The 27724-nt window shown below is 36.2% G+C and overlaps 4 protein-coding genes across 9 annotated transcripts; 1 reads left to right on the top strand and 3 right to left on the bottom strand.

Moving 5' to 3' along the window:
- Positions 1–163: 163 nt before the first annotated feature.
- On the bottom strand, positions 164–9845 carry ccdc149b (coiled-coil domain containing 149b). 5 transcript variants are annotated; one of them, XM_058791148.1, is made up of 13 exons: positions 9645–9845; positions 6516–6677; positions 6376–6414; positions 6103–6210; positions 5884–6000; positions 5542–5714; positions 4511–4583; positions 4331–4415; positions 4052–4199; positions 3131–3207; positions 2843–2875; positions 2600–2686; positions 164–1619 (listed from the first exon to the last, which is right to left on the bottom strand). In XM_058791148.1, the coding sequence occupies exons 1-13, from the start codon at positions 9693–9695 to the stop codon at positions 1108–1110; spliced, it is 1665 nt and encodes a 554-aa protein (XP_058647131.1). In that variant the 5' UTR covers positions 9696–9845; the 3' UTR covers positions 164–1107. The 5 variants fall into 5 exon arrangements, with proteins under 5 accessions (XP_058647131.1, XP_058647124.1, XP_058647157.1 ...); XM_058791141.1 differs by having other exon boundaries at positions 164–1622; positions 9645–9844; XM_058791174.1 differs by lacking the exon at positions 9645–9845 and adding an exon at positions 8563–9614 and having other exon boundaries at positions 164–1622.
- Positions 9846–10182: 337 nt separating this feature from the next.
- Positions 10183–17816, bottom strand: lgi2b (leucine-rich repeat LGI family, member 2b). Of its 2 annotated transcripts, XM_058782930.1 has the most exons (8): positions 16110–17816; positions 15857–15928; positions 15634–15705; positions 15396–15467; positions 12839–12910; positions 12504–12673; positions 12228–12392; positions 10183–12145 (listed from the first exon to the last, which is right to left on the bottom strand). In XM_058782930.1, exons 1-8 carry the CDS (start codon positions 16304–16306, stop codon positions 11328–11330), a joined length of 1638 nt encoding a protein of 545 aa, XP_058638913.1. In that variant the 5' UTR covers positions 16307–17816; the 3' UTR covers positions 10183–11327. The 2 variants fall into 2 exon arrangements, with proteins under 2 accessions (XP_058638913.1, XP_058638921.1); XM_058782938.1 differs by lacking the exon at positions 15857–15928.
- Positions 17817–17953: 137 nt separating this feature from the next.
- cdk2ap2 (cyclin dependent kinase 2 associated protein 2) lies at positions 17954–21319 on the top strand. The gene is made up of 5 exons (XM_058782958.1): positions 17954–18194; positions 18473–18632; positions 19069–19160; positions 20339–20459; positions 21025–21319. The coding sequence occupies exons 2-5, from the start codon at positions 18578–18580 to the stop codon at positions 21090–21092; spliced, it is 336 nt and encodes a 111-aa protein (XP_058638941.1). The 5' UTR covers positions 17954–18194; positions 18473–18577; the 3' UTR covers positions 21093–21319.
- Positions 21320–21406: 87 nt separating this feature from the next.
- aip (aryl hydrocarbon receptor interacting protein) lies at positions 21407–27679 on the bottom strand. The gene is made up of 7 exons (XM_058782947.1): positions 27502–27679; positions 26475–26657; positions 26146–26334; positions 24454–24630; positions 22863–23004; positions 22322–22554; positions 21407–22241 (listed from the first exon to the last, which is right to left on the bottom strand). The coding sequence occupies exons 1-7, from the start codon at positions 27598–27600 to the stop codon at positions 22236–22238; spliced, it is 1029 nt and encodes a 342-aa protein (XP_058638930.1). The 5' UTR covers positions 27601–27679; the 3' UTR covers positions 21407–22235.
- Positions 27680–27724: the final 45 nt, after the last annotated feature.

Genomic DNA, 27724 nt, shown 5'->3' on the forward strand with positions numbered 1-27724 from the left:
TCTCTCTCCTGATTCAGTTTTTACTGGAGAAAATGATATTATGGATAGATGAGTCATATTTTAGATGGAAGCAATGGTGTGTTAAAAGTTAAAAACCTCTTATTGATGGATTTATTACAATCTTTTTGCTTCAGACAACTGATGAACTGGATGTTTGTAATGGCGAATGTTACTTTTTATTTCAATGACTTGAGGACATACACAACAAGATAATCCTTCCATCATTACAAATATTTTTTGGTGCACCCAACAGGTCAAGTCAACGTAAACCAAATAAACTGATGCAGTAATAATTCAATAATATAGCAGCAGAGGGTCAAACTAAATGGCTGGTGTACTGCGATGCAGAGCTTTTGTGCATAATTAAATATAATTTAAGCTTTCAAGCTGATGATTGTTCCCATTTTAATTGTACACTATATTACAGTGTAATATTAGGTGATCTACAGAGAATGATTTTACACCAACCTTTACAGATCAAACACGATTACAATCATCAAGATCACAAATAATATGATAAATAAGACAAATATAATGGCTGAAATTGTGACATTCAGTGTTGTAAGAAAAGAACTAAGAAAAAAGATCCTTTAGCTTTTGCACGTGGAACAGGAATCGCATGTTATGTTTTACTCAATGGAAAAAAAAAATCTAAATTGTCATGTTTTATCCACAAAATACACCAGATGTAATTACAAAGGTATTTAAATTAGTCAAAATGACTTCATAATAATGTTAGGAAAAAATAAACTTGCTGGTTTAGTGTCATCATAGTGGCGTCACATCTACGGATTCATTTGAGATTCTTGATCATCTCAGCTTATTAAAAACCTCCAGAAATACACTGACTGTCGTCAGGTATTGAACCTTAACATTGTTGATTTTAATATTCAGCTTGCCTAATGGTGAACTTTTTAGTTTGCTTTGAGCTTAATTGGAATAATGAACAGGTCTCATTTGGACATTCAAATGTTCTTGTTTTTATTCTTTTGCCAAAGTCTTTTTCATAGAGTTCTGAATCAGAACTCTTATTTAAACTGATGGGACTTTAAATGAATGGAGGTTGTTTTTATGAATTTCTCTCACAGTTTTTAACATCATGAAGGTTCATTCCTGGCGCGATGAGGTTTGAGCAGGAGAACTTGTGTTTAGGGAAGCATTCTCTGATTCTTCTTCGACCGATCGCTCTGTATATGACTCAGATCCAGAACTGCTAAAGGTCTCTGAAGCCACAGGCCGACTGTCCTCTAATGCACCTTGACTATCAAAATCCTCCTCAGAATGAACAACAGGAAGTTCATTCTCCACATCAGCCTCTTCTTCCGAACCTTTCAAAGATGCTTCTGTGTTCAAAGACTGACATCCACGGCTCGTGAGATCTTCATTATGTTGTTCTGATCCCCTCTCAGAGTCACAACAAGCAAGGGCTTTACACTGTGTGCTCTCTACAGGCTGGATTCTTTCTGCTGGATTACTGAATTGTGGAGTTTGTGAGACTGAATACGTGCGGTTGAAATAACCACTCTCTTGGTTCAACTCGACTGCCACGGCTTGACACTCATCTGAGCTGAGTCCAGTGTCTTCTGTCACCTCTTCTCCAGTAACAATCTCCTCATCTCCTGCTGGAAAGAGTTGACACTTTTGTTATCATTTTTTTTATTTAAAATGTATTTTCAAAAATATAATATGAGCGGTTTTACTCCTATGAGGTTTTCCATTTTTAGATCATGTTCCCAAAATATGCATTTGAAAATGTATTTATTTTTTTTGTGATTCTGCAATTTTCTGAAATGTGGATATGTAACGACAACAATTTTGAGTTATGTACTTGATATTCCTCCGAATGTTATTGGTATGCAGTAGTAGCTTTGGATGTCTATGAATGTTAGCAGCACACAGATTCATGTTTTTGGGTATATACACTAAAAAACATTAGCGTAGAAAGAATTTTCCATCAGAAATTGCTAGTAAATATCACAAACAATTACAAAGAAACAGCAAGCAGCAATGAATTAAATGTGAAATTTTGAGGTAGAAAAGCTCTGTGTTAGTCTGACAGCAAAAACATGACAAATGTGAAAAAAAGTAGAAGAAAGTTAATATTAGATCTAGCATTTAGGGAAAGCGCCAGGAGGAGATCCTGTGTGGAGATAAATAAAACATGGACATCCATGTTTTTTTTGGTTGTTCATTCGATTTTTAATATTCAACAGCAAAGTTGTGTGTAGCTGTATGTATATACTGATACTACTAATTTGGAGAAAAAAGCTATTTAAAATTATAGTGTTGAATTTATGTGGTGACATTTAAAAACCTTTAACAATGTGGCACTTTTCTTTCACTTTTTGGCCTCTGAATGTAAGAATTTTATTTTATAATTATGTGTGCGAGCTTCTCCACTTGTCTTTGAATTAAATGTTTTGAGCTTATGCACCTAAATATGCAAACTTAGGGTTAGGGTTAGGTCAGGGTCTATGATTGTTACAAAATTAATCATAACTAATACTTTGTGCCTGTAATGTTTAAAGAAGTCATGAGACACAAAAGTGTACTGTATAGATGTAAAGTGCCAATTAGTGTTCACTAAGTAGTAACTTACCCATTGACTCAGGTGTCAGATGGACTGACTGTTCTGTGGTGGACTGGACATGCTGAGAGTCACTGAGGACAATTACGGCTTTCCTTCCTGTAAAAAAGTTCCAAGTCAATAAATACACAACTATAATAACAAATGGAAGTTATCTTGTCAAGTTAACAACAAGGGTAACAGAGGTAAAATTGGTTTGAAAAAAGTGCAGAAAGGTATAAAAGGCAAAAAAACTACATTGAATAAAAAACATACTCCCTAGTCCGAGAGACACATTGTAGGTGATGCCTCCAGAGAGGGTGAGAAGAAAGCAGAGAAGAAAGAGTGAAAAGCAGAAATGGGAGCGCAATTGAAAGTCATTAAAAAAAAAAAAAAAAATGAAATAAGCAAGATAATATATATTATGTTACAAAGAAACACCCATTATACAAATGTAAAATGTATTAGAGCAAACATTAAAACACCAAACTATAATCAAATAATCAAAAGTAAGAAGAAAAAAAAAAAAAAGAAGCAACTGCATAAAATGTATATGATGTTTACCTGGCAGACTCCACAATCCAGACACCTCTAATGTTTTCAACTTTCTTTCAAGTTCTGCAACCCGGTTACCCAGGATCCTGTTTAAATATATGCAAACCAACAGCTACAATTCACTTTTTAACACTATTCAGTATGGAAGGATATTCCGGACAATTTTCAAAAGGAATTGCAAATTGTATTTTCAATTGCATTTTCCATATCTGGATGCATAAATTGTGACATAATCCAAACGCACTTGCAATTCGTGCATTAATGTTTGCATTTTCGCGAATGCACAGTGGCTGCCAAATTTCAAATGAAAAAGAAAAGTCTATTTGCAACTGTATTTCCCATATATGATGATTTAAGAGCCTGTTATATTTAAATAGCAATATTAATTACCTTGTCTGCTTTTTCACTCTCTCTGCATTGTGCATGTAACCTGCCAAAACTCAAATGGAATCGCAATTCCTTTTGAAAATTGTCCGGAATATTCTTCCATAATTCTGGAAAAAATAAGAATGCTATGGCTTAACTTACATTTTGGCAGGATTATTATAATTAACAAAATCCATTAAAAACACTTTTGCTAATTTAAATAAAGTCATAATAAGATAAAATACAAAAGAAAAAAGAAAAACCCATAAAAAACTAAAGAATGTTAAATGTTGCCCTAATAAATTAAATAAACAAATCTAAATGAAATAAGCTGAAGCACTAAAATTACAAGCTAGAAATAAATAAGAACTCAAACTGAACCAAAACTGAAATAATAAAACCTAAATAGTAACAAAATACACTGATAAAAATAAAATGCACATTTTACAACGAACTTTATTTAAAACTGAAAACTGAAAATATAAAAAAATAAATGCTAAGACGGTATCTTGGGTGCTTTCCAGAACAGACAATGAGATGACAGTTGTCAGTGTTGTAACATACTTGTTGGTTTGCCGTTGATGCTGAATGACCATGTTCTTCTCATGGATGGTCTCCAGCAGAGCAGTGGCCAGCGACTTCAGGTCACTGATGGACTGTGAAGTGACCGGGAGACTGCAGCCATTCTCCTCTGACAGCAACAGCTCTTGTACTGGAAACATATTAGCTGTAACTTAGCTTCTGTGTATTTTTCTTTCAAAGAACTGTATATTAATTAAAGAAGAATACTGGTAAAGAACGGAATTGTTACTGTCTGGATTCTGTAGAAGTCTCGTGTGGTACCTTGTTTAGCAGAGAGGACTCCTGTCAGAGCACTGCTGTTGGACTTGCCATAGACTTTACAGTTCTTCTTGCTTTCCAAAGCACTCTGAAATAAAACACATTAGCATATGCACTTATACATAACTAAAGTGAATAAATATTTTGTGTACATAAAAATTTGGTTGTATGTGTAATAATTACCTTGTACTTCATGACGTTTGATTTGAGGAGGCTGACCTCCTCCTGAAGTTGCATCAGCCGCTCATGCAGATATCTTAAAAAAAAGATATTTAGAAGACTTTAATATGATATACAGATAACCCACAAAATGACTAGATAATATTTAGGCACCAACAAAGCCAACTGGATATGTTAAAACGGCCATATCAATGCCTGTAATGTCCCCACCAGACCAGCAGAGGTCAGTCTCACCACAAACCTGATCATGCTCCTAGAGTCACATTTGCTTTCTTATAAATATATCCATTAATCATGTAAATAATCAAAATGCCATTCATTAATCATGTTACTGGTGTTTTCTCCCTATCTGTCACATTGAAAATATACTGTCTGTCGTGAAAAACTGAAATAAAATAAATACACTTATGGAAAATCTAAATTTATTTGATGTCAGCTAGTTGCCAATGCATTATTTATCATTTTATTTTAGTTTAACATTAAGTTAAAAAAATAATAAAAACTACATAGACATATTCACAAAAGAAAAATGACAAACACAACAAAATTACTAAAGCTTTACATTTAAAATCAAAACAGAACATCAAAATATTAACAAAACTATACTAGTATTATATATCTAAAATAGCAGTTATTTTGGAATCAGAATGTGATTTATGTGTACTAAAATAATGTTAATTAGTGTGTGTGTGTGTGTGTGTGTGTGTGTGTGTGTGTGTGTGTACTTGTTTATGCTACACTGTGGGTCCCCACGAGGGGAAAAAGTGATTCAAAATAGTAAATTATGTTTATCTGACAGTGTAACAATGCAAACTTTAAGGGTTCTGTAAGGGGTAGGTTTAGGGCTAGGGGATAGAAAATATTGTTTGGTCAGTCTAAAAGTAATAGAAGCCTATGGAAAGTCCCCACAATTCACAAAACAAACATGTTTGTGTGTGTGTGTGTGTGTGTGTGTTTGTGTGTTTACCTCCTGATACCGCAGCAGTAGATGCTAAATGTGTAGGTGTATAGATCCTGAACATGGTAACACTGACCTGTTCTCCATACACAGAGCATCTATATCCAGGATGCGATTCTCATGGCTTCCCAAGATGTGGTTAATTTCCATGTTTAGTCTGTGAGCTTTCTCCTGATAGACATTACGCTCTGCTCTCACGTCCTGTAATTCATCCGTGGCTGCCTTTAAGCTTTGTTCCAGTGCTTCATTCTGCAACACCATAGGGTTATGACACAGGACAGATATAGCTTTTTTACTAAACTTTTGTATCAGTGTTTTTTTTCTTTTTCTATGACACCCGTGTCTACAAACCTGTGAGACATAACACACAGTGATATTCTTGAGAGCTAAATTGTGTGAAACGCCAAGAGCAATGCACCTGTTCTCGAGCTCTTTCTAACTGCTGAACGAGATCTTCTCTCTCATGGGCTGGAAAGTGACGAGTCCCCACCTCTTCGTCCCCTAGACGCTGCTTTGCGATGGTCATCCTCAGCAGCTGTGAGATGCAGATATACCATAATATATAAACTGTGATCAATGTGTTTGATTACACATTTGACCTTGCAAACATCTGCATGGGACTGAGTGGAACCCATACCTTGTTATCACCCTGCACCTCCGCTAAACGTTGCTTCAGTTCTTTCATGTCCTCGCTCAGCTGTTTGTTCTTTTCTCGTGAGTCTCTCAGTAACTGGGCCAAATTGACCTGTGGCAAGTTAAACACAATGAACAATGAACAAATGATAATCAGGAGTACTGAGTTGAGTACTTCACAAACTACACATTTGTTAACACACATTTAGTTTTATACATACATAATATGACAGAGTATAGTTAAGCATATTTAAATAGGTGATAAGCACAGACATACTTGGTTTCTTTTTTCAGGAGGCAGAGAAGGGTCGCCGTCCTATTAATGAAAAAAATTATAATTTAAATATACTTTATTATAATAACAATACCTCATACTTCTACGTGAGTGTTTAATTAATTGAGAATAGAAATACATACTATAAGCTCTCTGTACTTTTTCTTGAGCCCTTGGTGGCGTTCACGGAGCTGGTTTGCCATCAGTTTAAACTGATCCCTTTCCTGCTGGCAGGTGTCCAGTTCTTTTGATAAGATCAGCAGTGCCTCCTTCTTACTCTCCAGCTTTCTCTTGCATACCAGGAACTAGGCACACAAAGAAAACAACAAGGTTGTTAATGTTTCAATTCAACGCATTAGTCACCACTGCCAGAAGAGCCAACGATCAAAGTGGGTGCATTGTTTTTCAGCAAAAGTTTTTTATTCATAGGCCTCTGACTCATAAGTCTCGGTTAGGCTTTATTTTAAGGTGTCCTTGTTACAGTGTAATTATACATTTGTAATTATACAAGTACTGAGTAATATTAAATAACTACATGTACTTACTATATGATTGGGATTAGGATTAGGGTTTGGCTTAGGGTTACTTGCATGTAATTATGCATAATTAATTGTTATTAAAATAATAAGTACATGTAACATGTGTAAAAATGACATCTTAAAGTGTAAGCAACGTCTCTTCCAAGATAATATTAACATTTTTCCCCGGTAAGTGAAAATATTTCTATTGGCACTTTTGCTAAAATGCTGAGAAGTTTCTGCATTTGAGAACTTTTCATAGAAACCAGAAATGTCAATAGAATAAAATAATTACCCATAATGTACTCCTTTAATTTATTAATTTTGGTTATTCCAGATGTTTTAGAAAGTGTGTGTTCTGTATGTTAATAAAACATTAATTGAAGGCCAAAAATAAGAAATATACAGGCAATATAAATTCTACATCTTGATTTTAGTGGTTTTTGCCTTTTACTGAAGTTAGATTATGTATCACTTATTATTATTAACAGTACATATTATTATTATTATTACTACCGAATGAAGACATCATGCAGCCACCTTGGAAGTTTGTTAAAGGCCACTAATGGCCCCTGTTGAGAACAACTGATATAAAGAACTAAATCATACTTTTAAATTAATATAACCTTTGAAAAGGTCAACCAAACCTTTGAAATTTCTAAATTTGTCAATGCACTTGAGAAGGGGAATTAAAGTTCACAATTTGATCAATATAAGTACATTTATTCAAAAGATTATGTAAACACACATTCAAAATCCATAGGGGCCTGTTATTTAGTTGTTAAAGAAGTTCCCTAAATGAAAACATACAGAAGACTATTTATGGGCGTTTCTTCAACTAGGGGCACTTTTAGCCTTGTGAAGTTGAATAAAAAAAACTTTTTCAAAAGTCACGTAACACAGTCTCATAAGTTTAAATAATTTGTCTAGTTTTAAGGTCTGTAAGAGGACAAAATTAGATTACAAGAGAAATTTTTCCGACCTGCAATGAACAAATGTCATTTCCACCACATCTCAATATACAGCTGTTATTTAAATATAGAATAACTTATGCCACTCAAGAATTGTCTAAGATCATTTCTGTAACTAGTTTTACCAGTTTTTCCACAATGTACACTAGTTATACATTTGTCAATGAGATAAATTAACTGCCCTAAGGACCAAATGCAGAACTGTACACCTGTCACACACTGAAATTTAATATTGGTTTGGGTATTAGAAAATAAATAACTTGAATTTTTATATTAAGTAGAGCATGATCTCATAAATTGTGGATACATTTTTAATGTGTGATGAATAAATATTTTCTAAAAATGTGTGATGATGGAAATGACAGGGTGGTGAATGAATTAACACGAATGTAGAGAAACAGCAGAGATATTTATTAGAAAAAGTCTTAAACTCATCACACACATTAAACTCAATTCACAAAGTCATTAAACATTCAATTGTACTTTGTAACCATTAATGTCATTTCCAGTGGACTGTGGTGGAAATGACATTTCTGTAGTTTTTTGTGAAAAAATGGAAGATAGCTTCACTGATTAGCTTTGAATTAATGCTTAGCATTTCATGTATGCAAAATACTCTTATTTAACTTAACATTTTTAGCTTTTTAAAAACACCCTTGAAGGTACAGCATGTTTGGAAATGACGTAGAAGCAATATTTACCTTGATTTTTCTTCATATGTTGTTCATGAAAATTTTAATTCCTTCCATGTCCAACATGTGCTCTGATGTCACTGAACATTTCCATAGAAACCACCTAAACAATCTTTCACACAAACTTTTTAAAGAGACATTACAGTGTTGTGGTGGAAATGACACCAATACTGTGCGACAGCTATATTTTGTATAAAAAGTAATACTGATAGTGGTCTCACATTAAATACTATAATGTATTTTAATTATTTTACTAGTGCTTAATTCGGGTACATTAATAGTTACCAGATAAATCATATTTTTAAACTGTATTTTCATTGTTGAAGTTTAAAAGTCTGTGTGTACGACAAGGAGAAAACAGTGATTTTGACACCTAAGGAGGTTGAAAAGTATGAAAAAATCATAATAGAAAGGTAGTAAAAAGTTTTTAAGGTGGTTTTATTGTTAGTTTGACAAAGAAAGAGGAATTTGTGCAAAATGATATGTATTTTTAAAAATATGACCAAAGAACATAAAAGTGCCCATAGTCTAAGAATCACCCTTATATTTCTTTATTATTGATATACTTCTAAATTGTGCACATACACGATAGTTAATGTACTTCGAATGACATGCTGTAATATTACACCACTGTATTTTAAAATCATCATTTTTAAAATGATTTCAATTCCAGGTCCAAGCTGAGTTCAGCGCCGTTCATGGATCTTTACGTAAAAGGATGAGGATTTACGTTAATCCCTTCGTTGATCATGTCGTGTCAGACCTTCTGCATTTTATGTATTATGATGCTAGGCATTTAAAGATGTAATAACAGCATGTCACCTTTACTAATCGATAAGAACAAGCGGTCTCGAGAAAATGACAACACAACACGGTTACAGTAAAAGGATTTCACGTCTCTGTAAATCAGCAAAATAATCTGATCGTATTTAGAAAACCATGCAATTAAACTTTACACAGGTTATTTGGGTAAATTCATCGAAAACCACATTAAACGGTTAATTCAAGCATCCTCTGTAGTGCAGTGCTGATAGTATGATTCATAGAGTGCAGATGAGCGTGAGGCATATCAATATGTCTGCGTTTCCTACCTCATTCACCAGACCCTGCCAATCACTTTCGCTTCTTCTGGAAGGATTCATTTTCGGTCCGAGAATATTCTTGTCTGAGAAAATCTGTCAATTACAAGAACTGTCACGTCGTAAGCATTTTTATTGCGACGAGGATGAGACGATTACATGTTTCAGGTTTCATCAACATCTCGTAGGCTACATCATTTCCGGCTGGGATGATGGCCAACCGCAGCGTGTCGCTTTAAAACAGGGACGCGGTGCTACAAAAAACAGTGCTACAAAAGCCAAAGAACAATAACAGATGTTTAATGAAGCTTCTTACGTTCAGTTATACGATTATAATAAGCCTGTGGTCACAAATAAAACTATAAATTGTTGTTGCAAATGAATTTGTTTTGCTGCAATAGTCTTCTTCTGTTGTTTACATTGCTGTTGAACGCACCCCCAAACTTACAACGAATTTCACATAATGTTAATGTTGTACTCGATTATAATTACACAATATATAAAATATAATGTATTTTATTGTACTGAAGCGCGATGAACAAATGTGAATTGTTGCTATTGTTAAATAAATGAAAAAAAAAGTATACATGATCTCAATTAGTTTGAAAATACCATACAAGGTTAGGCAATATTTTAAACGTCCACCATAATTTTACATAACACAGCATATACGCACATAATGTAAATAATAGAACATGCACATAAAGCACAGCAGAAAATATATATAGAGACAGGCCTCTACATAATTTCTGTGATTACTTTGAATAGCTAGGCCTATTTGTGACATTGTGCTTATGCGTCTGGTCTTATTTATCAAACCTAAGTGCTCTGTCACAAAGAATGATGTTGCTGACTGGCTGGTAAAGTGATCTTTGTGAACATAAGCATTTTCTCTCTGTCAAGGAGTGAAGTGTCATCTGAAATGTAAGTTTTAACTTCTTTCTTATTATTTCCTGTGTTTATGTTGTCAGTGGAACAGTGATGCATTGAAGACAATGCTAAACTGGCTGCTAAACCATTTGTCCAGCTGGCTCCCTTGTAAGAAACTAAATATATATATGCAAATAAAAACAAACATGAATGAATAGAAGATGCTGTTTTATTCATTATCAATAATATATTTTCAAATGTACATCCAGTACAATACTCGGCCAGCTACAGTATAAGGTTCATCCTCTGTTAAAAAAAAAAAAAAAAATTAATGAATGAATACAATTTCTAAGGCTTTCATTTATCAAAGGCAATAACATTGAGGGTCTCTACTGAATAATATCACTACTCGGCACCAAAAACATGCTTGCATAAAGTCAAACCAGCTCATTAGGATAAATTAGCTTGAAGCTGACAATTCCACAGTCTTTTGGATCGAAGCCGGAGCACCTTTGGTGAACCTGATATATCACAAAGAAATGATTTATAAGAGCCCTGATATAATCAAACAGTCAGGTATTTTCAAGGTCTGAATAAATTAAGCAGCAGCGCATTATTTATTTAAACCTTTATAGAAAATGTTGCATAAATAGCTTTTGCAAGACAGAAGATAGGCTTGTGCACTGGGTTTTGGCCATTTTGTTGACGAAACATTACATTCATAAATATTAAGGTTACTTGTATATATATATATATATATATATATTGAAGAATAGAGTTTTATTTTAGCATTTGCCCAGATGCAACGAGTAACAGCATAATGCCTCATTTGCTATAATCCACTGAAATATGTTCAAAAACCATGGTTTTGCCTTTGAAGCTCGTGGCCAGCACAAAATCACGCTGGTCTGTGGACAGTGCTGTGAATGAGCGTGGCCACTGAACATACACATCCCTGAACTTGATAAATTTCTGGTTTTCCTCATCCCACCTGAAGATCTGGGAGAAAGAATAATCACTGCTCAGAATCAAATAGTGCTGGTCTTTGAACTCGATGGGCTGTAATACTGTGGCGCCACGTGAAGGCAAGCCCTGAACTTCCTCAAAGTGTTTGCCTGTCCACTTCATGATTTTTGAGTCACCGATGTAGCAGGCGAGCGCAAGGTAGGGAACATCATTAATCCTAAAGGCCTTCACGCTGACAATATCGTCCATGTTTGCTATCTCATCATGGAGAACAAACTTCTGGGTGCTCTTGTTCCATTGGTATATAACAGGAGCCTGGGAACGGCTCACGAGTATGAGGACAGATTTGCCATCTAAATCCAAAAACTCTGCATCGGTGTCACGAAACCATTCATGAAGGAACTGGTATGGGTAGAAACCAGTTTCATTCCACTTAAACAGAGTTGTCATTCCAGCTTTGGAACTGTCCACAATTAGGAAGAACCAGTCATCTCCAATCTGGAAGACTTCAATGTCATTCGGCTTGGACACATTAAGCATTTCAACTGCTTGAAACTTGGTGAACTTATTCTGTGCTTGGTCATATTTGCAGACAAGGGAGCCATCGAAGAGTTGGGAGACAATGACAAATGCCTGCTCATTGATCAGAACAGACTGGCATCCAACAACAGACCGTCCTGAAATATATTTTAAAAAATGAAATCATCATCTATACTCTTTCATTTTTATGACATATGACAAATGATTATGGAGTCAAACCTGTGATGTTATCAAAAGGCCTGAATTTAGTCTCAATATGATCCCATTCCATGATTATGCAGCTGTCTGAATTTGGAACAGCCATAGCGACATATATATCATCTTTGTGAGAGAAGATATCTGCTGACATTGATTGAGTATTTACTATTTGGTGCTGAACAAAATCTGAAGGGAAAAGAACCAGACATATGGAAGCACATTCATTCATTGTCACTACACTCAATGCAAAAATTCAACATAATATCTGACACATCTAAGCAACAGAAATGTAATTACCCGTGGAGACACACTTGCTGTGTTTTTCCGGGACATCCTTTAACCGGACACCCTTCATGCCAGATGGACTGGCACAGTAAACATTAGAGATTGTGGCATTGGATCGTTTCAACCATAGCATCAGCCACATGGACTCACAGTCACAATGGAACATGTTCCCTCGTAGATCTCTGTTTATTAGACATGAAATGATCAAAACACTCTAAAACCTCTGCAAATAAACAAAATCATGTGTGACTGCAATATTATTGGTTCCCAGCTCTTTAGCATGAGTGGTTGTCTTAGTAATGTTGATTACATGTGCACATTTGTAAACAGTGAACTGAAAAACTCACAGTTCAATCAAAGAGCGTAGATCAGAAAAAAGACCCCTAGGTAGTGTTTTTAAATTGTTGTTTGCTAATGATCTGTAAAAACAGAGAGGAAATTAATCAATACAAATGGACAGAAGACTTTACGCAAATGTAATATACCTACATATTTTAGATTTCCATATGATAAATATATTGTCACGTAAAGTAAAAACATGAAACCTATTAGAAATTGGAACATTTGGATATATATGTCATGTATATCCATCCTAAAACCTGTCAACACATGCTGTGAAAATATAAGCAAATATACTATTAAATAATAAAATATGTATTTTAAAATTATTAAAAATATATATAAACATTCAGATTTTTTTGTTTAGAAGTTTAGAAGTGTATATTAAGTTGTTGACATATGTGGTTGCTGCATATACAAATCCAAATTCCGGAAATGTTGGGAGGTTTTTAAAATTTGAATAAAATGAAAACTAAAAGACTTTCAAATCACATGAGCCAATATATTATTCACAATAGAATAAATACAACATAACAAATGTTTAAACTGAGAAATTTTACAATTTTATGCACAAAATGAGCTCATTTCACATTTGATGCCTGTTGCAGGTCTCAAAATAGTTGGGACGGGGGTAACAAAGGGCTGAAAAAGCAAGAAAGTTTGAAAAGATTCAGCTGGGAGAACATCTAGCAACTAATTAAGTCTGTAACATGATTAGCTATAAAAAAATATGTCTTAGAGAGGCAGAGTCTCTCAGAAGTAAAGATGGGCAGAGGCTCTCCAATCTGTGAAAGAGTGCATAAAAAGATTTTCATGAAAAAGGCTTTGCAATTCTCATCATCTACAGTGCATAACATCACCAAAAGATTCAGAGAAACTGGAGAAATCTCTGTGCGTAAGGGACAAAGCCGAAGACCTTTGTTGGATGCCTGTGGTCTTCGGGCCCTCAGACGAATGCATCACTCATCGGCATGATTCTGTCATTGACATTACTAAATGGGCCCAGGAATACTTCCAGGAACCACCGTCGATAAACACAATCCGCCGTGCCATCTGCAGATGCCAACTAAAGCTCTATCATGCAAAAAGGAAGCCATATGTGAACATGGTCCAGAAGTGCCGTCGTGTCCTGTGGGCCAAGGCTCATTTAAAATGGACTGTTTCAAAGTGGAAAAGTGTTCTATGGTCAGACGAGTCCAAATTTGACATTCTTGTTGGAAATCACGGATGCCGTGTCCTCCGAGCTAAAGGGGAGGGAGATGTTCCAGCATGTCATCAGCGTTCAGTTCAAAAGCCAGCATCTCTGATGGTATGGGGGTGCATAAGTGCATACGATATGGGCAGCTTGCATGTTTTGGAAGGCACTATGAATGCTGAAAGGTATATAAAGGTTTTAGAAAAACATATGCTCCCCTCCAGACGACGTCTATTTCAGGGAAGGCCTTGTGTATTTCAGCAGGACAATGCAAAACCACATACTGCAGCTATTACAACAGCATGGCTTCGTAGTAAAAGAGTCCGGGTGCTGAATTGGCCTGCAGTCCAGATCTGTCACCTATAGAGAACATTTGGCGCATCATTAAATGAAAAATACGTCAAAGACGACCATGAACTCTTCAGCAGCTGCAAACCTATATCAGGCAAGAATGAGACCAAATTCCAACACCAAAACTCTAGAAACTCATAACCTTGATGCCCAGACGTCTTCAAACTGTTTTGAAAAGAAGAGGAGATGCTACATCAGGGTTCCTCAAATCTTTCCCTGGAGGGCCAATCTGCTGCAGAGTTTAGCTCCAACCCTGATCAAACTCACCTACCTGTGATTTTCTAATGATCTTGAAGACACTGATTAGCATGCTCAGGTGTGTTTGATTAGGGTTAGAGCTAAACTCTGCAGGAAAGTGGATCTCGTGGGCCAGATTTGAGGATCCCTGTGCTACATCATGGTAAACATGCCCCCGTCCCTACTATTTTGAGACCTGTATAGGCATCAAATTTGAAATGAGCTCATTTTGTGCATAAAATTGTACAATTTCTCAGTTTAAACATTTGTTAGGTTATCTATGTTCTATTGTACATAAAATATTGGCTCATGTGATTTGAAAGTCTTTTAGTTTTCATTTTATTCAAATTAAAATATAACCATCCCAACATTTCCGGAATTCGGGTTGTAATATTACAGAAAAAAAATCATCATTTTTATTATTATGTACATATACAAATTTACTGTAGGGATTTCACATATGTTATAAACTTATCTTCATCTACCCAGAGAATGTATGTATGTGAAAAATATATATCACCTTAAAGGGTAACATACATGGCAATATGGCAATATATTACATTTCCATTTGGTTATTTATATAAATCAGGATTTTTAGGGACATTACAGTGTACCTTATAATACAATTCAAGGCAACAGCAATATATCACATTATGTACTGGTCATCTGAAATAAAATATTAAACCAAAATATATATTACTTGCTCAATTAAATTATGCCCACCAGAAATCTGTCTAAATAAATACAGCCTAGCTTTTGCTCACTGTATGTCATATACTTACAGATGTGTAACATCCCGAAGTCCTCTGAAGGCATATTTGTTTATCTCTTCAATCTTGTTACCTTCAATAAATCTGGTTGGAGAAATAAAATAGCTATAAAAATGTACTTCAGCCAATAACTCTGCAGGGATACTGAAAGTGGTCCAGACATCCAACAAATATGTCAGTAATATATACTGTAAAAAAGTGAACATTTTTATCAATAATTTAAATAAATAAAAGCTGTCCAGATACTTACAAATACTCAAGATGAGGAAGCCCTGAGAATGCATCCTCCTTGATTTCAGAAAATGAATTAGAACTAAGGAGACTAAGAAGGGAAAAGATGCCAGAATATGCCAGAAAATTATAAAACATAAATATGACCAACATAACAAAGAATGCATGGTATTCTACGTGTTAGTGTTTTATAATGCAGATAAACAGGTAAATTTATAAAAAGTGATGCAGCAGTCACTTACAGTAACTGCAGTGAGGGCATGAGGGAGAACATAGCCTCCTTGATTTCTGAGAAACTGCAATTGACAATACTCCTAAAAAATAAAATAGGCTATCATAAATTAATAAATATTACACCAATATATATTTGTACCAAACACTACGATGCACGTTCAGTTTCGAAACATAAATACAGGCTATATATCCCACTATGTCTGATAAAATTATAAACATTTTCGCTAATAAATTGTTAGTCGAACATAATATCATACTTACAGAGAGTTGATGTCACTCGGTATAGTCCGTGGGATGAGAGACGAACCGACGCAAATGATTGAATCTGTCGTACAAGTGCATCCTGAAGGACATTTGAATATTCGCTTTGATCGGGACAGTTGAAATGAACAAACGAACAGTAAAGTTACCAAAAGACACTTTCGGATGGAAGACAGTTTATCGTTTGTAAGATCCATGGCTTTGAAGTGGAGTCGAAAGCAAACGCCTCCCTGTCCCGCACAGCACAGCGAAATGCAGCATGAAGGACTGACTTCAGAATCAGCAGCAGCTCTGATGCAGTCGGTGCTACTGTCCCATTAGAGGAGGCATGACGAGTCCAAAATATATATATATATATTTATATAAATAAAAATAAAAAAAACCCCTCAAAATAGGCAAGTAACTGACAGATCGTACCACTGTTTGTTTGTGTTTGTACTTGCCTTAAGATGCTTTTAAAACGTGCTAATTATATTGTTTTATCACACCTCTTTCTGTTTTCCTCTTTGCTGTTAACTGAAACGGGCTAAGTTAAATGTCGTATCAGCAAAATTGTAATTCTTCTGTTTTTGTGGAGCGAGTATGAAAATGCACACATTATCATGGCAATGAAAACAAGTGTCAAAGTGGAAAATGTGGTAATGACGCAGCAGTTCTTTGAATGAGGCTTCTGTCTTGTGTTATCAATTGTCACTGACTAATGTACTTTACATTTACAGTAGGCCTAAATTTACATTAATATATGAGCTAAAGCTGTATTTGTTTTGGCCATTTCCCTACACCTACCTAAGATTCGATGATGCTGCATGTTACACCAATTTCTCTGACAACCAGTAATAAACAATAGGCCTATATGACTGCAAATAATGGACTCTACAGTATGCATAGCATTAATCATTTAGAAGCAGATCTGATTTCAGCATGTAAGTGCTTTCTGTTTATATGTGACTGGGGGAGGTGCTTAAATTGATGACAGTGAAATAGCCTCCAATCTGTCACATTTAGGCTACTGAAGTATATATGCATAAGTAGTTTTCAACTGGTTTTCCTGCAGACCAAACTCCCAAATGCATCAACAGAAAACAAATTACCATTACAGACTGCCAATTCATAGGTATCCATTTGCTACATTTAAAAAAAAAGGCAAATCAATACAGAGCACCTCATCAGAAATGCTCATCAAAAACTCCACGTCGTCAGACAATTAAGGAAAGTCAAAAACCAGTCAGCAGTTTAGTCTGTTTTTAAACTGCCATTGGGAAGACTGTTCTATCGTTATGGCACAGAAAGGACTCATATAGGCACTGATCTCCCTTGAGCACATCTAATGCACAAATAAAAAGATTACAATGGATCCATCTCACCCAGCGCGTAAAAGAAGCCTGAAATCACTAACAGCTAAAACATCCCGATTAAAGAACACTTTCCTTTAAACAGCTGTCAGAGTGTTCAATAAACATCTATATTTTAATATTTGATTTTTATGTAGATTGTGCATTCCATTGTTTAATGTATATTGCACTGTACATCTCACCAGTAGTGATTACTTGCATATCGACAAAACAATAGCCTAATTCATAGCACTTATTCTATTCTATTTTATTCTGTTATTCAGTTTTCTACTTCATGCCACACTATTCCATGCTATTCTATAAATAAATAAATAAATAAAAATTATCATAAAACGACTTCAGATGATCCATTTTCCCAGCTCATGTTGTCCACTCTCTCCAAACACCTCAACAAGAAAATTCCAGAATGGAATCTTCATTGTAGAAGAGAGAGGGCAAAGGCGCGTGCCTGATGACGCAGTCACCCTTTTTGCCGAGTATCATGGGAAAATAACATAGCAGGCTAGCACGCGCAGGAAGAGAGGAGAAGAGCCGACACCTCCGCGTAACGAAACTCTTCCCGTGCGTTATACTCCTCGTTAACCCCCCCGAACAAGTGTAAACCGGCGACCAGAAAGCGTCTTTGCCTGCCCAGCGTGTCGCGAGGTGTTCACGGTTGTTGTTGTTTGTTTGATTTGTCGGCTTGTTGGATATTTAGCGCGTGTCGCTGTCGAGCGAGTTCGCGGAAGAAGAGGTGGGTAGTTAAATTTACCTTTCGTAAACCACTAACGTTACAGACATCCTCCACTCTTTAGTACACCAAATATATTTCGTATTTGTATCAAATGACTCCTAGTTTTGCCCTAGCTGAAAATAAAGAAAAAGTCAGTCAGTTCCAGGCGGTTTAAATAGACAAGGCACGGGTTGAAGCCGGTTAAGTTTAGAGGGGACCGTCTTTTCTGTCCGCTAGCCTTTATCATGTCTCTCACCTCTTATACATATCCGTATATCTACTCTTTGTGTTTACATTAGGTCAGCATCGTTCCTGCTTCAGATACTAAAGCCCATCGAGATTGCATTCAGAAGATAAGCAGAAAGTTTTCATCAAGCGAGGTTACAGTCGACGGCGGTGTAAATATGAGTTACAAGCCGATCGCCCCCGCACCCACCGGCTCCAACCACACTCCACCAGGTGAGTTTCATTGTGCTCGCTGTTCATTCATTTCTTTTTTACATTCATATTTTCTCCATTTGAGGTATTTTTTTTGTCCATCGTCTTTTCAAACGCACCGTTTTAATCCTGGAGAAAGGGGTCAGTGAACCTACTGTAAAAGAGGTCAGAGACACGGATAAAGGGGGAGGAGTTAAAGGAGCCATAGCCATCTGTCTCGCTCATTACATAAATGTGGTATATTGTGCTGCGAACCGCACCCTGTCGCGTTTTTGTTTAAAAGCTGTTTTCTTATTCTGAGTGTGCCATGCCATCACATAAGTGCATCTAATGTTGGCAGTATTTTACCTCACTTCCTTTCATACAAACACTGGGTGGCGAGATATCATTGGTCGAGTTTGGCCTTTTGACATTTCCTTGATTTGTGATTGGTCTTCCTCTTGCTCTCTGGTTTTAGGATCATGTGGCTCATCTCCATCACTGGCCTCCTCTTCTAACTTTAGACCAGCATTTAGTGACTTTGGTCCACCATCAATGGGCTTTGTACAAGTAAGTTCATTTTCTGATAACAGTGGGCTTTTAGATAAATTTGCAGACTTGAATTATGACGATAAATGCCCTAAGGGTCTGTTTTTTTTTTGATGAATGAAGTTTCTTATGCTCACCGATAATGCATATATTTAATCCAAATACAGTAACATACAATAAAAACTTATTTAATTTTTTATACAATTTTATTTAATTTTTTTAATTGAACTTATTCCTGTGACGGTAAAGCTGAATTTTCAGCAGCCGTGACTCCAGTCTTCAGTGTAACAAGATTCTTTAGAAGTCATTCTGATATTTGGATTTGCTGCTTAAGAAACATTTCTTATTATAATCGATGTTGAAAACAGTTGTGCTACTTAAGATTTTTGTAGAAACCGTGATACACTACTATAAGATTGGGTTTAATCAGATGGGGTAAAAAGATAAATTTCTACCTCTATTATTCAGTGAGGATGCATTAAATTGATCAAAAGTGACAGAAATCATTAATTGATATTAGTAATATTAGCCTAATTGATCAAAATTGAGCACCAAATCAGCATATTACAATGATTTCTGAAGGATCAGGAGTAACAACAGCTGAAAATTCAGCTATGCCATCACAGGAATATATTACATTTTAAAATATATTCAAATAGTAAACTGTTATTTTAAATTATAATATTTAAAAATATTTGAAAACTACATTTTTGATTAAATAAATGCAGCCTTGGTAAGCATAAGAGACTTATTGCAAAAACATGTAAAAAAAGTAAAAATCTTAATTATTCCAAACTTTTGACCCGTAGTATGTATAGATGTATTCCATTATATAAATCTACCTTATTCTTCCTGTAAAAATTGGCGCAGCCGTTTGTAAATTTTATGACTCTTGCTTCTGGTCTCATTCGCTTCCAGCTATTTTTAAGCTGTACAAAGCCACTCGTTTGGCTGCTTAATATTGCACATTAGTGTGTCTTTCCATATTATTTTAATGTATTATCTTCATTATGAACACACTGGTTTGTAGTGCAAACAGTTTAACTGTTCACCGTACATTGTAATTCTTCTCGTTATTTTCCTATAGCAGCTAATGAACCGGAAGTCTCGCCTATAGGCTCACTTCCATCTTGAAGAATAAGGTGAATACACCTCATAAAGAGGATACATATCACTCAGACATCTCTTGTTTTCTGTAGCCTGTTAAAGTATCCCAGGGATCTACCTATAGTGAGCTGCTCTCCGTCATTGAGGAGATGAGCCGTGAAATTCGTCCTACCTATGCTGGCAGCAAAAGTGCCATGGAGAGGCTGAAGAGAGGTACTCCAAACCCTTTGGAATAAAGTGCATGCAGCACATTTGTAAGACTGTGTTAGCCCCCTGGAGTAATGTGAGCCTAAGGGCAGTTCTAATGGAGTTTTCTGCATTTTTCAGATCTGTGTGGATCAGACTTGCAATGTTTCTTTTGTCAGCACAAAGACGTTCTTACTAAGCTACCTTTAATAGGCTGTGGTGCTCATCACTGATATATAATTAATATAAAAAAAAGACTATTTGCAGTTACAGTGCAACTAAGCCACTTATTTGTACTATAGATAATTTCTTTAAATTATATTGCAATTAATTATTGAAGTTGCACTACATATAAAAGTTGTAACTTCTAATGCCTGATGTGTAATGCTTATTTTAGTGTCTATTTATTGTATACATTCAAAGACAGTATTTTACAGTTAGTGCTACCTGGTTCATTAGTAAATGGCCTGTCGATCAACAAAACTACTTACACTAGTCATCTTGCACATTTGTATGTTAGCACTTAGTCTTGTTATTTGGATAAATGTTTACTTGTTTGAAATAGCTGATGTGTGTTTCTGTCTTTCATCAGGTATCATCCACGCACGTGCTCTTGTCAGGGAGTGTCTAGCGGAGACAGAGCGAAGTGCTCGCACATAACATCCACACACACACACACACACCCTCCCTCTGGTACTTGTCTCCCCATTGTTCTGTTTCTCATAAACATGCTCCTTCTCTTTGCCAAGCCATTTACAACACCACGTCTTTCTATCTTTCTTATTGACCTTTGTCCATCATGCATAGCTATCTGCCCAATGTAAACCTCATGTAGTGTTAATGCGATTAGCATAGAATTTTTTTAAGCCCAATTTTTGCAATTCTGTATTTAAATAAAAAAAAAAGAAAAAACAGTCTGTCAGATTTTCAATTCCACTGAATGCAAGAATTGCTTTTGTAAAATGGGGAATAAGTGATTTTCAAAAAACTTTATTTGGCTTCAGTCACAACATGCAGAATAGTTGCAACAACACCTATTTAAAAAGTATTTTGAAAATAGCAATTTATTTGTAGTGACGTATAGATATAACTGACAATTCCATTAATTAACAACACAATGTGAATGAATATGTTTTTAGTTTCAATGATAGGGAAGTGGATACTTTTACATGCGTCATCACAGTGTTATCATTGTGTCTTTCACTAATATATTTCATAGGCCTTCTAATTTCCTTAATCTTTCAATATTAAAAATGTAGTATACATATAAAGACAAGGGTGACAGCAATAAAAATGAATAAACATGAAAAATACAAAAGGTTAACATACAAATTGAGGGAAAGGGGGACATAGTCAAAGAAATCCTATTTAACCAGACTAGCATTTTATCTTCAGATTGTCTTTTTCAAATTTGGTTTGTTCAGACTGCCCTTGTTGAAAAGCACTGGGTTCAATCTGTGACAGTTTCTATCAGCTATATCCAAAGACTGAATATACAAGGTAACAAGGCAGTAAGCTGATATTTACCCATGTCTGGTTCACAGGAGATGCAGAACCCATTAGCAACTCAATGAAAATGATCACTTTTCAATAAATGATGGGTTACTCCAGGGATAAATGGATGAATTCAAGTGCATTTAAAGCTATGCACTCCTCAATGGTGTATCAGTTTACTAATAAAACATGAGGAGGTGATCAACAATATTAACTTGTGAGGGATGAATTTATCAGAGTGGATTACTCCAACTTGACAGTGGCCCAACTGCATCCTTATAAATGTGAAATCGGATGTTCATCTTTGTTTCAGCCCTAAAAAGAGAGGAAAATAGCATAGCACATTACTTAACTGAGCAACTTTTGTTTACCAGTATTCACTCAGTCAAACCAACCGTGGAAGCTGCAGCAGAGGCTTTGCTGCTGTAGCTGAAAAGGTTTTTGTAGCGTCCCTTCTCCTCTTTCTGTTTTTCCCGAATGCGATCCTCCATTGCCCTCAACTCCTTTGCAACTGAGGTTTCAAGTGATGGGTCTAGTTCAATCACTTTGGCAAAGTCAGATCTTGCCTCTGCTTCATTCCACACCGCTGCATGAGCCTTCCCTCGTTTGAAATATGCCTTCACATTATCTGTGAGAAAGACAAAGAATGAGTATGGTCATCTGTAATACAAATGATAAATGTTACTCACGGTGGGAGCATGCTCGTGTTAAGTCTTGTTTAAAAAACAGTGTGGTATTATTTTGAGTTAACCTTAACTTGTTTGTAAGGAACATGATACTAGTGCAGCTTTTTATTAACCTAAAAATACCGTAGAAGTTAAAATAAGCTTCTTTGAGATGCCTAGCTGTAATTACAGCTAGACTTGTAATCAGTGAACAAAGTGGGTTGTTATAAAGAATTTAGGCTTAGGGGTATGCAAGTGTTTTGATATTTACCTTCGTACTTGTTGATGATAGAAGAGCAGTGGTCCAAAACCTCATAGTACTGGCCCAAAAGATGCTTGCACTGGCAATAGTTGAGGAGCAGAGGAGTGATCATGAGATCTAGTTTGATCCAATGGTCATCACCCGGACGCTCCTATAAACAGAGAACATGTTTACAGTAAAATTTCCAACCTTGAGGAATTTAATACACTTTTGGCTAGGGCTGCACAATAATGGTTAAACATGATTATTCATTACGAATGGTATTATTTAGGACATTTTTAAGAAGCACAAATCAAGGGAATGTCAGCTCATATGCAGTATTTATTTTACCCCATCTAGTTTCCTGCCTTATTATACACAATAACACTAAATGATGAAAACTCACAAAATCTTAAAAAGTGAAATATTAATTCCAATAATTCCAAATGAATTAAATATTTTTTGCTATTAAACAACCTTGAATTGTAGCACAGAGGCTGTGTAAATGCATGTACTCAGCTACCACAATTGCAAACAACATATGCAAGATCCATATTTGGATTAATTACAGTTTGTCAATGAGAAAGTTTGCTCGCAAATTTAGTCACCGCAAACAGCTCAAGCAGCCTTGTAGAGGAATGCAGACTGGCTATATGACACTTTCATTTGAGCAGAATATCCAACATGCATGTTTGTCTGTGTTTTCAGATCATTAGTGCTCTTTTGCAGGCCAGAGAGAGCATGTGCGCATGGTTGCTACTTTGGGAGATTAAGTAAAACGCTGATGTATTTATTTATTTACGAAAATGTATTTATTTATTAGAAAAAGTCAGATTGGGGGATCTGAACTCTTATCATCTGGCAACCCCAAGCATGAACTTTGCACTGATTTGTACCTGGAATTTAAAGTGGACAACGTTTTTAGTTGTGAATGATAGTTTCTTAGTCCACATTACATTAACATTAATTAAATTGTTTTAGGAAGCCAAACAACGTGAAAATAATATTATTTTGATATTAGAGGTAATAATAACAGTGATAATCCTATATTAAATGGTTATTTAAGACAGGAATATACTATTATTGTAATACAACTGCACTGTAAAAATTAATATTTCACAAGTATATTAATTACTTTACTTAACAGTTGTAAAATTGCAAGCGTTAAAAGCAGAACCATGCTTATTTTGGCAGAAAACTCCAGGGAGACCTCCAATTTTCTGTGACAGCAGGTTTACAAATACTTCATTACAAATCTAGTGAACTGCTGTAAACAGCTGTCAACAAAACATTTGAATTTATGTATAAATTAAAGTGAATCTGGAGCACACTGCGTTCCCAAACGCTCAGCATATGCAGAGATGGAGTTTACTGCATTTACTGAGAATCGAGCCACTCTGAGACACTGAAAACACCGGAGGATCGTGCACTTTAACACAGTGGCATGCTTCACTTTAACACAGTGGCATGCTTCACTTTAACACAGTGGCATGCTTCACTTTAAAACACAGAGCATAAGTGTAGAAATAATTTTGGTTAATTTTGAAACTGTGGCAGGACAGATTCACAGTCTAGGTAATTAATGAGAACCAGTCATTGCTCAGCAGCTATTAAGGCTAACCTTCATCTGTAGGTTCTTCAGACAAGCTATGGCACTGTAGTACTTCTCAGAAGCTGCTGAAATATCTCCACTCTTGAAGAGTGCATTTCCCTCCTCATGCATCTGTGGTATGACCTGCAGTTTCTCCTCGTCTGTCATTGCCCATACCTCCAACTGGAAGGATCCAGGGGGCAAGACCTTAGGAAGATGAGAATCAGAATCATAAAAAAAGATCAAGTGGGAATTACCAACAGCTACTTTGTAATTTAGTATATTTGTTGTTAAATTAGTAGAAAATTAAAGGGATAGTTCACCAAGATGATAATGTACGAATTTCTTTAAGCGGTTGAGCACAATATATTTTTGGAGAATGTTGGTAACCAAACAGCTGACAGTAACCACTGACTTCCCTTGCATGGAAAAAAAAAAATGAAAGTCAATGGATCCTGTTAAAGGTCCCATGACATGCTGCTTTTTGGATGCTTTTATATAGGCCTAAGTGGTCCCTAGTACTGTATCTGAAGTCTCTTTCCCAAAATTCAGCCTTGGTATAGAATTTCAGCCACTACAAGCCAGACCCACAATGAGCTTTCCTTAGGACGTGCCATTTCTGTGTCTGTAGCTTTAAATGCTAATGAGGAGGAGAGAGGCGGGGCAAGGTGGAGGGTGGGTGTGTGGTCTTAACCAGCTTGCGCTACCATGTGCTAATGTTGACAGTGGATGTATCGCAATGGCTCGTAGACACGCAGTCGTTCCAAGCTTTTCAGTTTGACCCAGAATCTGATCAGGATGGAGAAGCACCGGATGAAGAAGTTGCAACTCAGCGGCTACAGCAGGACGTCTCCGAATGGTTAGTTTAACATATTGTGTCTGGATACGGTACTTTAGTTGGTTTGTTTATGTATGCTGTTACAGTTCTTATCATGTAGCTAATGCTAGCCTACGTTGTTGGCTTTTCATGTTGCTCTGATTTGCTATGGTTCTAAAGCTGTATTAGCATCTATATCAGTAATCTTTGTAGTTTAGAGAAGACTACTCTGGATAATTTTTTTAATGACAAAGTTGCCCATGTCAACGTATATTGAAGTCATGTTACACATGTTACACTTCATAGGCTCGGATGAAGGAACTAAAAAAATACTTCGGTGTTCATTTGTACATCCAAACACTGAGCAACTGTCATGCTTCGCTCGTTTGCAAGCCATGATGTCTCTTGAGGAAAAAAAAATATTGCGCTCGCCTCGCACGGTAGTAGCTAATTTTCTCATGGGCGGGCAAAGCAGAGAAAGGGGAGGTAACCTTTCCCCATATGACGACATAAAGGGAAGATTCCAGATTGGGCCATCTGAGCTTTCATTTTCTCAAAGGTGAAGCAGGATACCCAGGGCTCGGTTTACACCTATCGCCATTTCTAGCCACTGGGGGACCATAGGCAGGCTAGGGGAACTCATATTAATGTTAAAAAACCTCATAAAGTGAAATTTTCATGCCATGGGACCTTTAACTGTTTGGTTACCAACATTCTTCAGAATATCTTGAGCAGAAAAAGGAAACTCATACAGGTTTGGAACAAGTAGAGGGTGAGTATCCCTTTGGACTATCCCTTTAACACCTTAAAATGCACATATGCTGTTCATGTGGTTATCAGAGCGCTCTGTCCATTCTCATGTAAAACTGCACCTCCAAAAATGACATCAAGCTACTGTTTCTCACCTCTAGCATTTCCAGAGCAAAAACTAGAGGCTGAGGATTGGCCTGCAACTTATCCAGATCGGGGTGACCCATAGAATGATGCGAATGAACCTGAGCTATTCCACAGCAGTGTCTCTGTCCCTCCAGTGGGTCTTTTCCATGGCTGATGTTGCGCAGTGACAGAGAAACCAGAGGGTAGAGAGCTGTGTGCTATTACAGTAGAGAAATATATAGTATCAGAAAGCATAAAACATATATGATTATTTGTATTTATTTACATGCATGTAATGTTACAAATATGTAGTTATGTAGAAGACATAAAAGAATTAACTGACAGACAGGTCACTGACCTTAACATCACAGGTGAACTCAGCAATTTCACCCTCTCTCATGGTGGTAACCACCCGCTCCCACACAGGAAGCTTGAACTTCTTCCCCAGTATGAGCTCCATAGGTTTACTGCAACCTCCCATTGTCCTGGAGTCATCCAACACAGTGCCATCACAAAGGCTAGTGCGGTAATGAAACTTCACCTTTCAAAAGAGAAAAATACAAAATAATTCATTTGGTTATTTATTACAAAGCATTTAATATATACCTCTGGTATTTGTTGCATTATGACATTTAGTTTGATTTAAATTCTCTAACGTTACATTTTGAGCCCAACAGGCTCTCAGTGCAAGAACATTTGTTTACATTTAATGTTGCCCAGATATGCTAACTCTTTACTCGATTCACATTTTGTCTAAATGTAAAAAAAAAAACTAAGAAAAAAAACATATAATAAATTTTACTACTATTATAGGCCTATGCTCCCTTGTCTTCGCCTCAAGCACCACGAGGCACTGAGAGAATAGGTAGTTTAATTCATGTCAGGCTTTACAGGGTTAATATTATTGATGTTGCTTATAATGTAGCCAGTGGCTATATATATATATATATATATATATATATATATATATATATGTCGTTGATTTTATGGGGTACGTAGCTTTCAGCTGTCACTCAGAAGAGATTAACCATTTTCTTCCCTCTCTGTGCCAAAAATGCAAACAGACAGTCATCCTGTTTATGAGACCGCCTTCATCGACTGTAGCATCAGGTATCCCTCCCGATGCTTAGCTAACGGCTAAATCTGAATATCTAGCGTCTGCATGTAATAAGAGGACACACACCAGTTGAAATATTTCTTTTAAGATTGCGATACATGCATTACACATTAAACTGAACGATTTTTGGGCTATTCTCACTCGAAATCAAGCCCATGTTTTGCGTCAAAATTGGCGACTCCAGCTAGCTCAGAAACCATAACACATTTGTTGATCGTCTTGCCCGTCACAGCAATGAAATGTAAGGTTATCCTGTACGTTACACTACCTTTGTTCCATTGGGAAACGTTGAAAGTTCTCCTTCTCCGGGAGAGATGACTTTTTTCTGAATGCCATCAGCTCTGAGCGTTATGTCAATTTCCTCCATTCTTCTGGAAGATGTGAAGAGCGTCGCTCCGTTGAGTGTAGATGGCGCTGCAGCCGCGGCTCAGAGTGACAGGGGTTACAGTAAACAGACCCCGCTGCCGCCGCTGCTTCTTCTGCACTTTACA

Source organism: Onychostoma macrolepis, chromosome 01 (assembly GCF_012432095.1).
Source record: "Onychostoma macrolepis isolate SWU-2019 chromosome 01, ASM1243209v1, whole genome shotgun sequence".
In the NCBI taxonomy this organism is placed as follows: Eukaryota; Metazoa; Chordata; class Actinopteri; order Cypriniformes; family Cyprinidae; genus Onychostoma; species Onychostoma macrolepis.

Bases quoted from the DNA above. Each gene is read 5' to 3' on its own strand.
- lgi2b (XM_058782930.1), bottom strand. From the start codon at position 16,306: ATGGATCTTACAAACGATAAACTGTCTTCCATCCGAAAGTGTCTTTTG. The intron at 15,929-16,109 runs GTAAGTATGATA...TTTATTTTTTAG, and splicing joins CCGAGTGACATCAACTCTCT to GAGTATTGTCAATTGCAGTT. The intron at 15,468-15,633 runs GTAAGTATCTGG...TTCTCCAACCAG, and splicing joins CTTCCTCATCTTGAGTATTT to ATTTATTGAAGGTAACAAGA.
- aip (XM_058782947.1), bottom strand. From the start codon at position 27,600: ATGGAGGAAATTGACATAACGCTCAGAGCTGATGGCATTCAGAAAAAA. The intron at 26,335-26,474 runs GTCAGTGACCTG...CTACTGTAATAG, and splicing joins AGTTCACCTGTGATGTTAAG to CACACAGCTCTCTACCCTCT. The intron at 24,631-26,145 runs GTGAGAAACAGT...CATCTTCCTAAG, and splicing joins TTGCTCTGGAAATGCTAGAG to GTCTTGCCCCCTGGATCCTT.
- ccdc149b (XM_058791141.1), bottom strand. From the start codon at position 9,695: ATGAATCCTTCCAGAAGAAGCGAAAGTGATTGGCAGGGTCTGGTGAAT. The intron at 6,678-9,644 runs GTAGGAAACGCA...TTGTGTGCCTAG, and splicing joins GGCAGGGTCTGGTGAATGAG to TTCCTGGTATGCAAGAGAAA. The intron at 6,211-6,375 runs GTATGTCTGTGC...AACTTGCCACAG, and splicing joins CTCCTGAAAAAAGAAACCAA to GTCAATTTGGCCCAGTTACT.
- cdk2ap2 (XM_058782958.1), top strand. From the start codon at position 18,578: ATGAGTTACAAGCCGATCGCCCCCGCACCCACCGGCTCCAACCACACT. The intron at 18,633-19,068 runs GTGAGTTTCATT...CTCTGGTTTTAG, and splicing joins CTCCAACCACACTCCACCAG to GATCATGTGGCTCATCTCCA. The intron at 19,161-20,338 runs GTAAGTTCATTT...TGTTTTCTGTAG, and splicing joins CATCAATGGGCTTTGTACAA to CCTGTTAAAGTATCCCAGGG.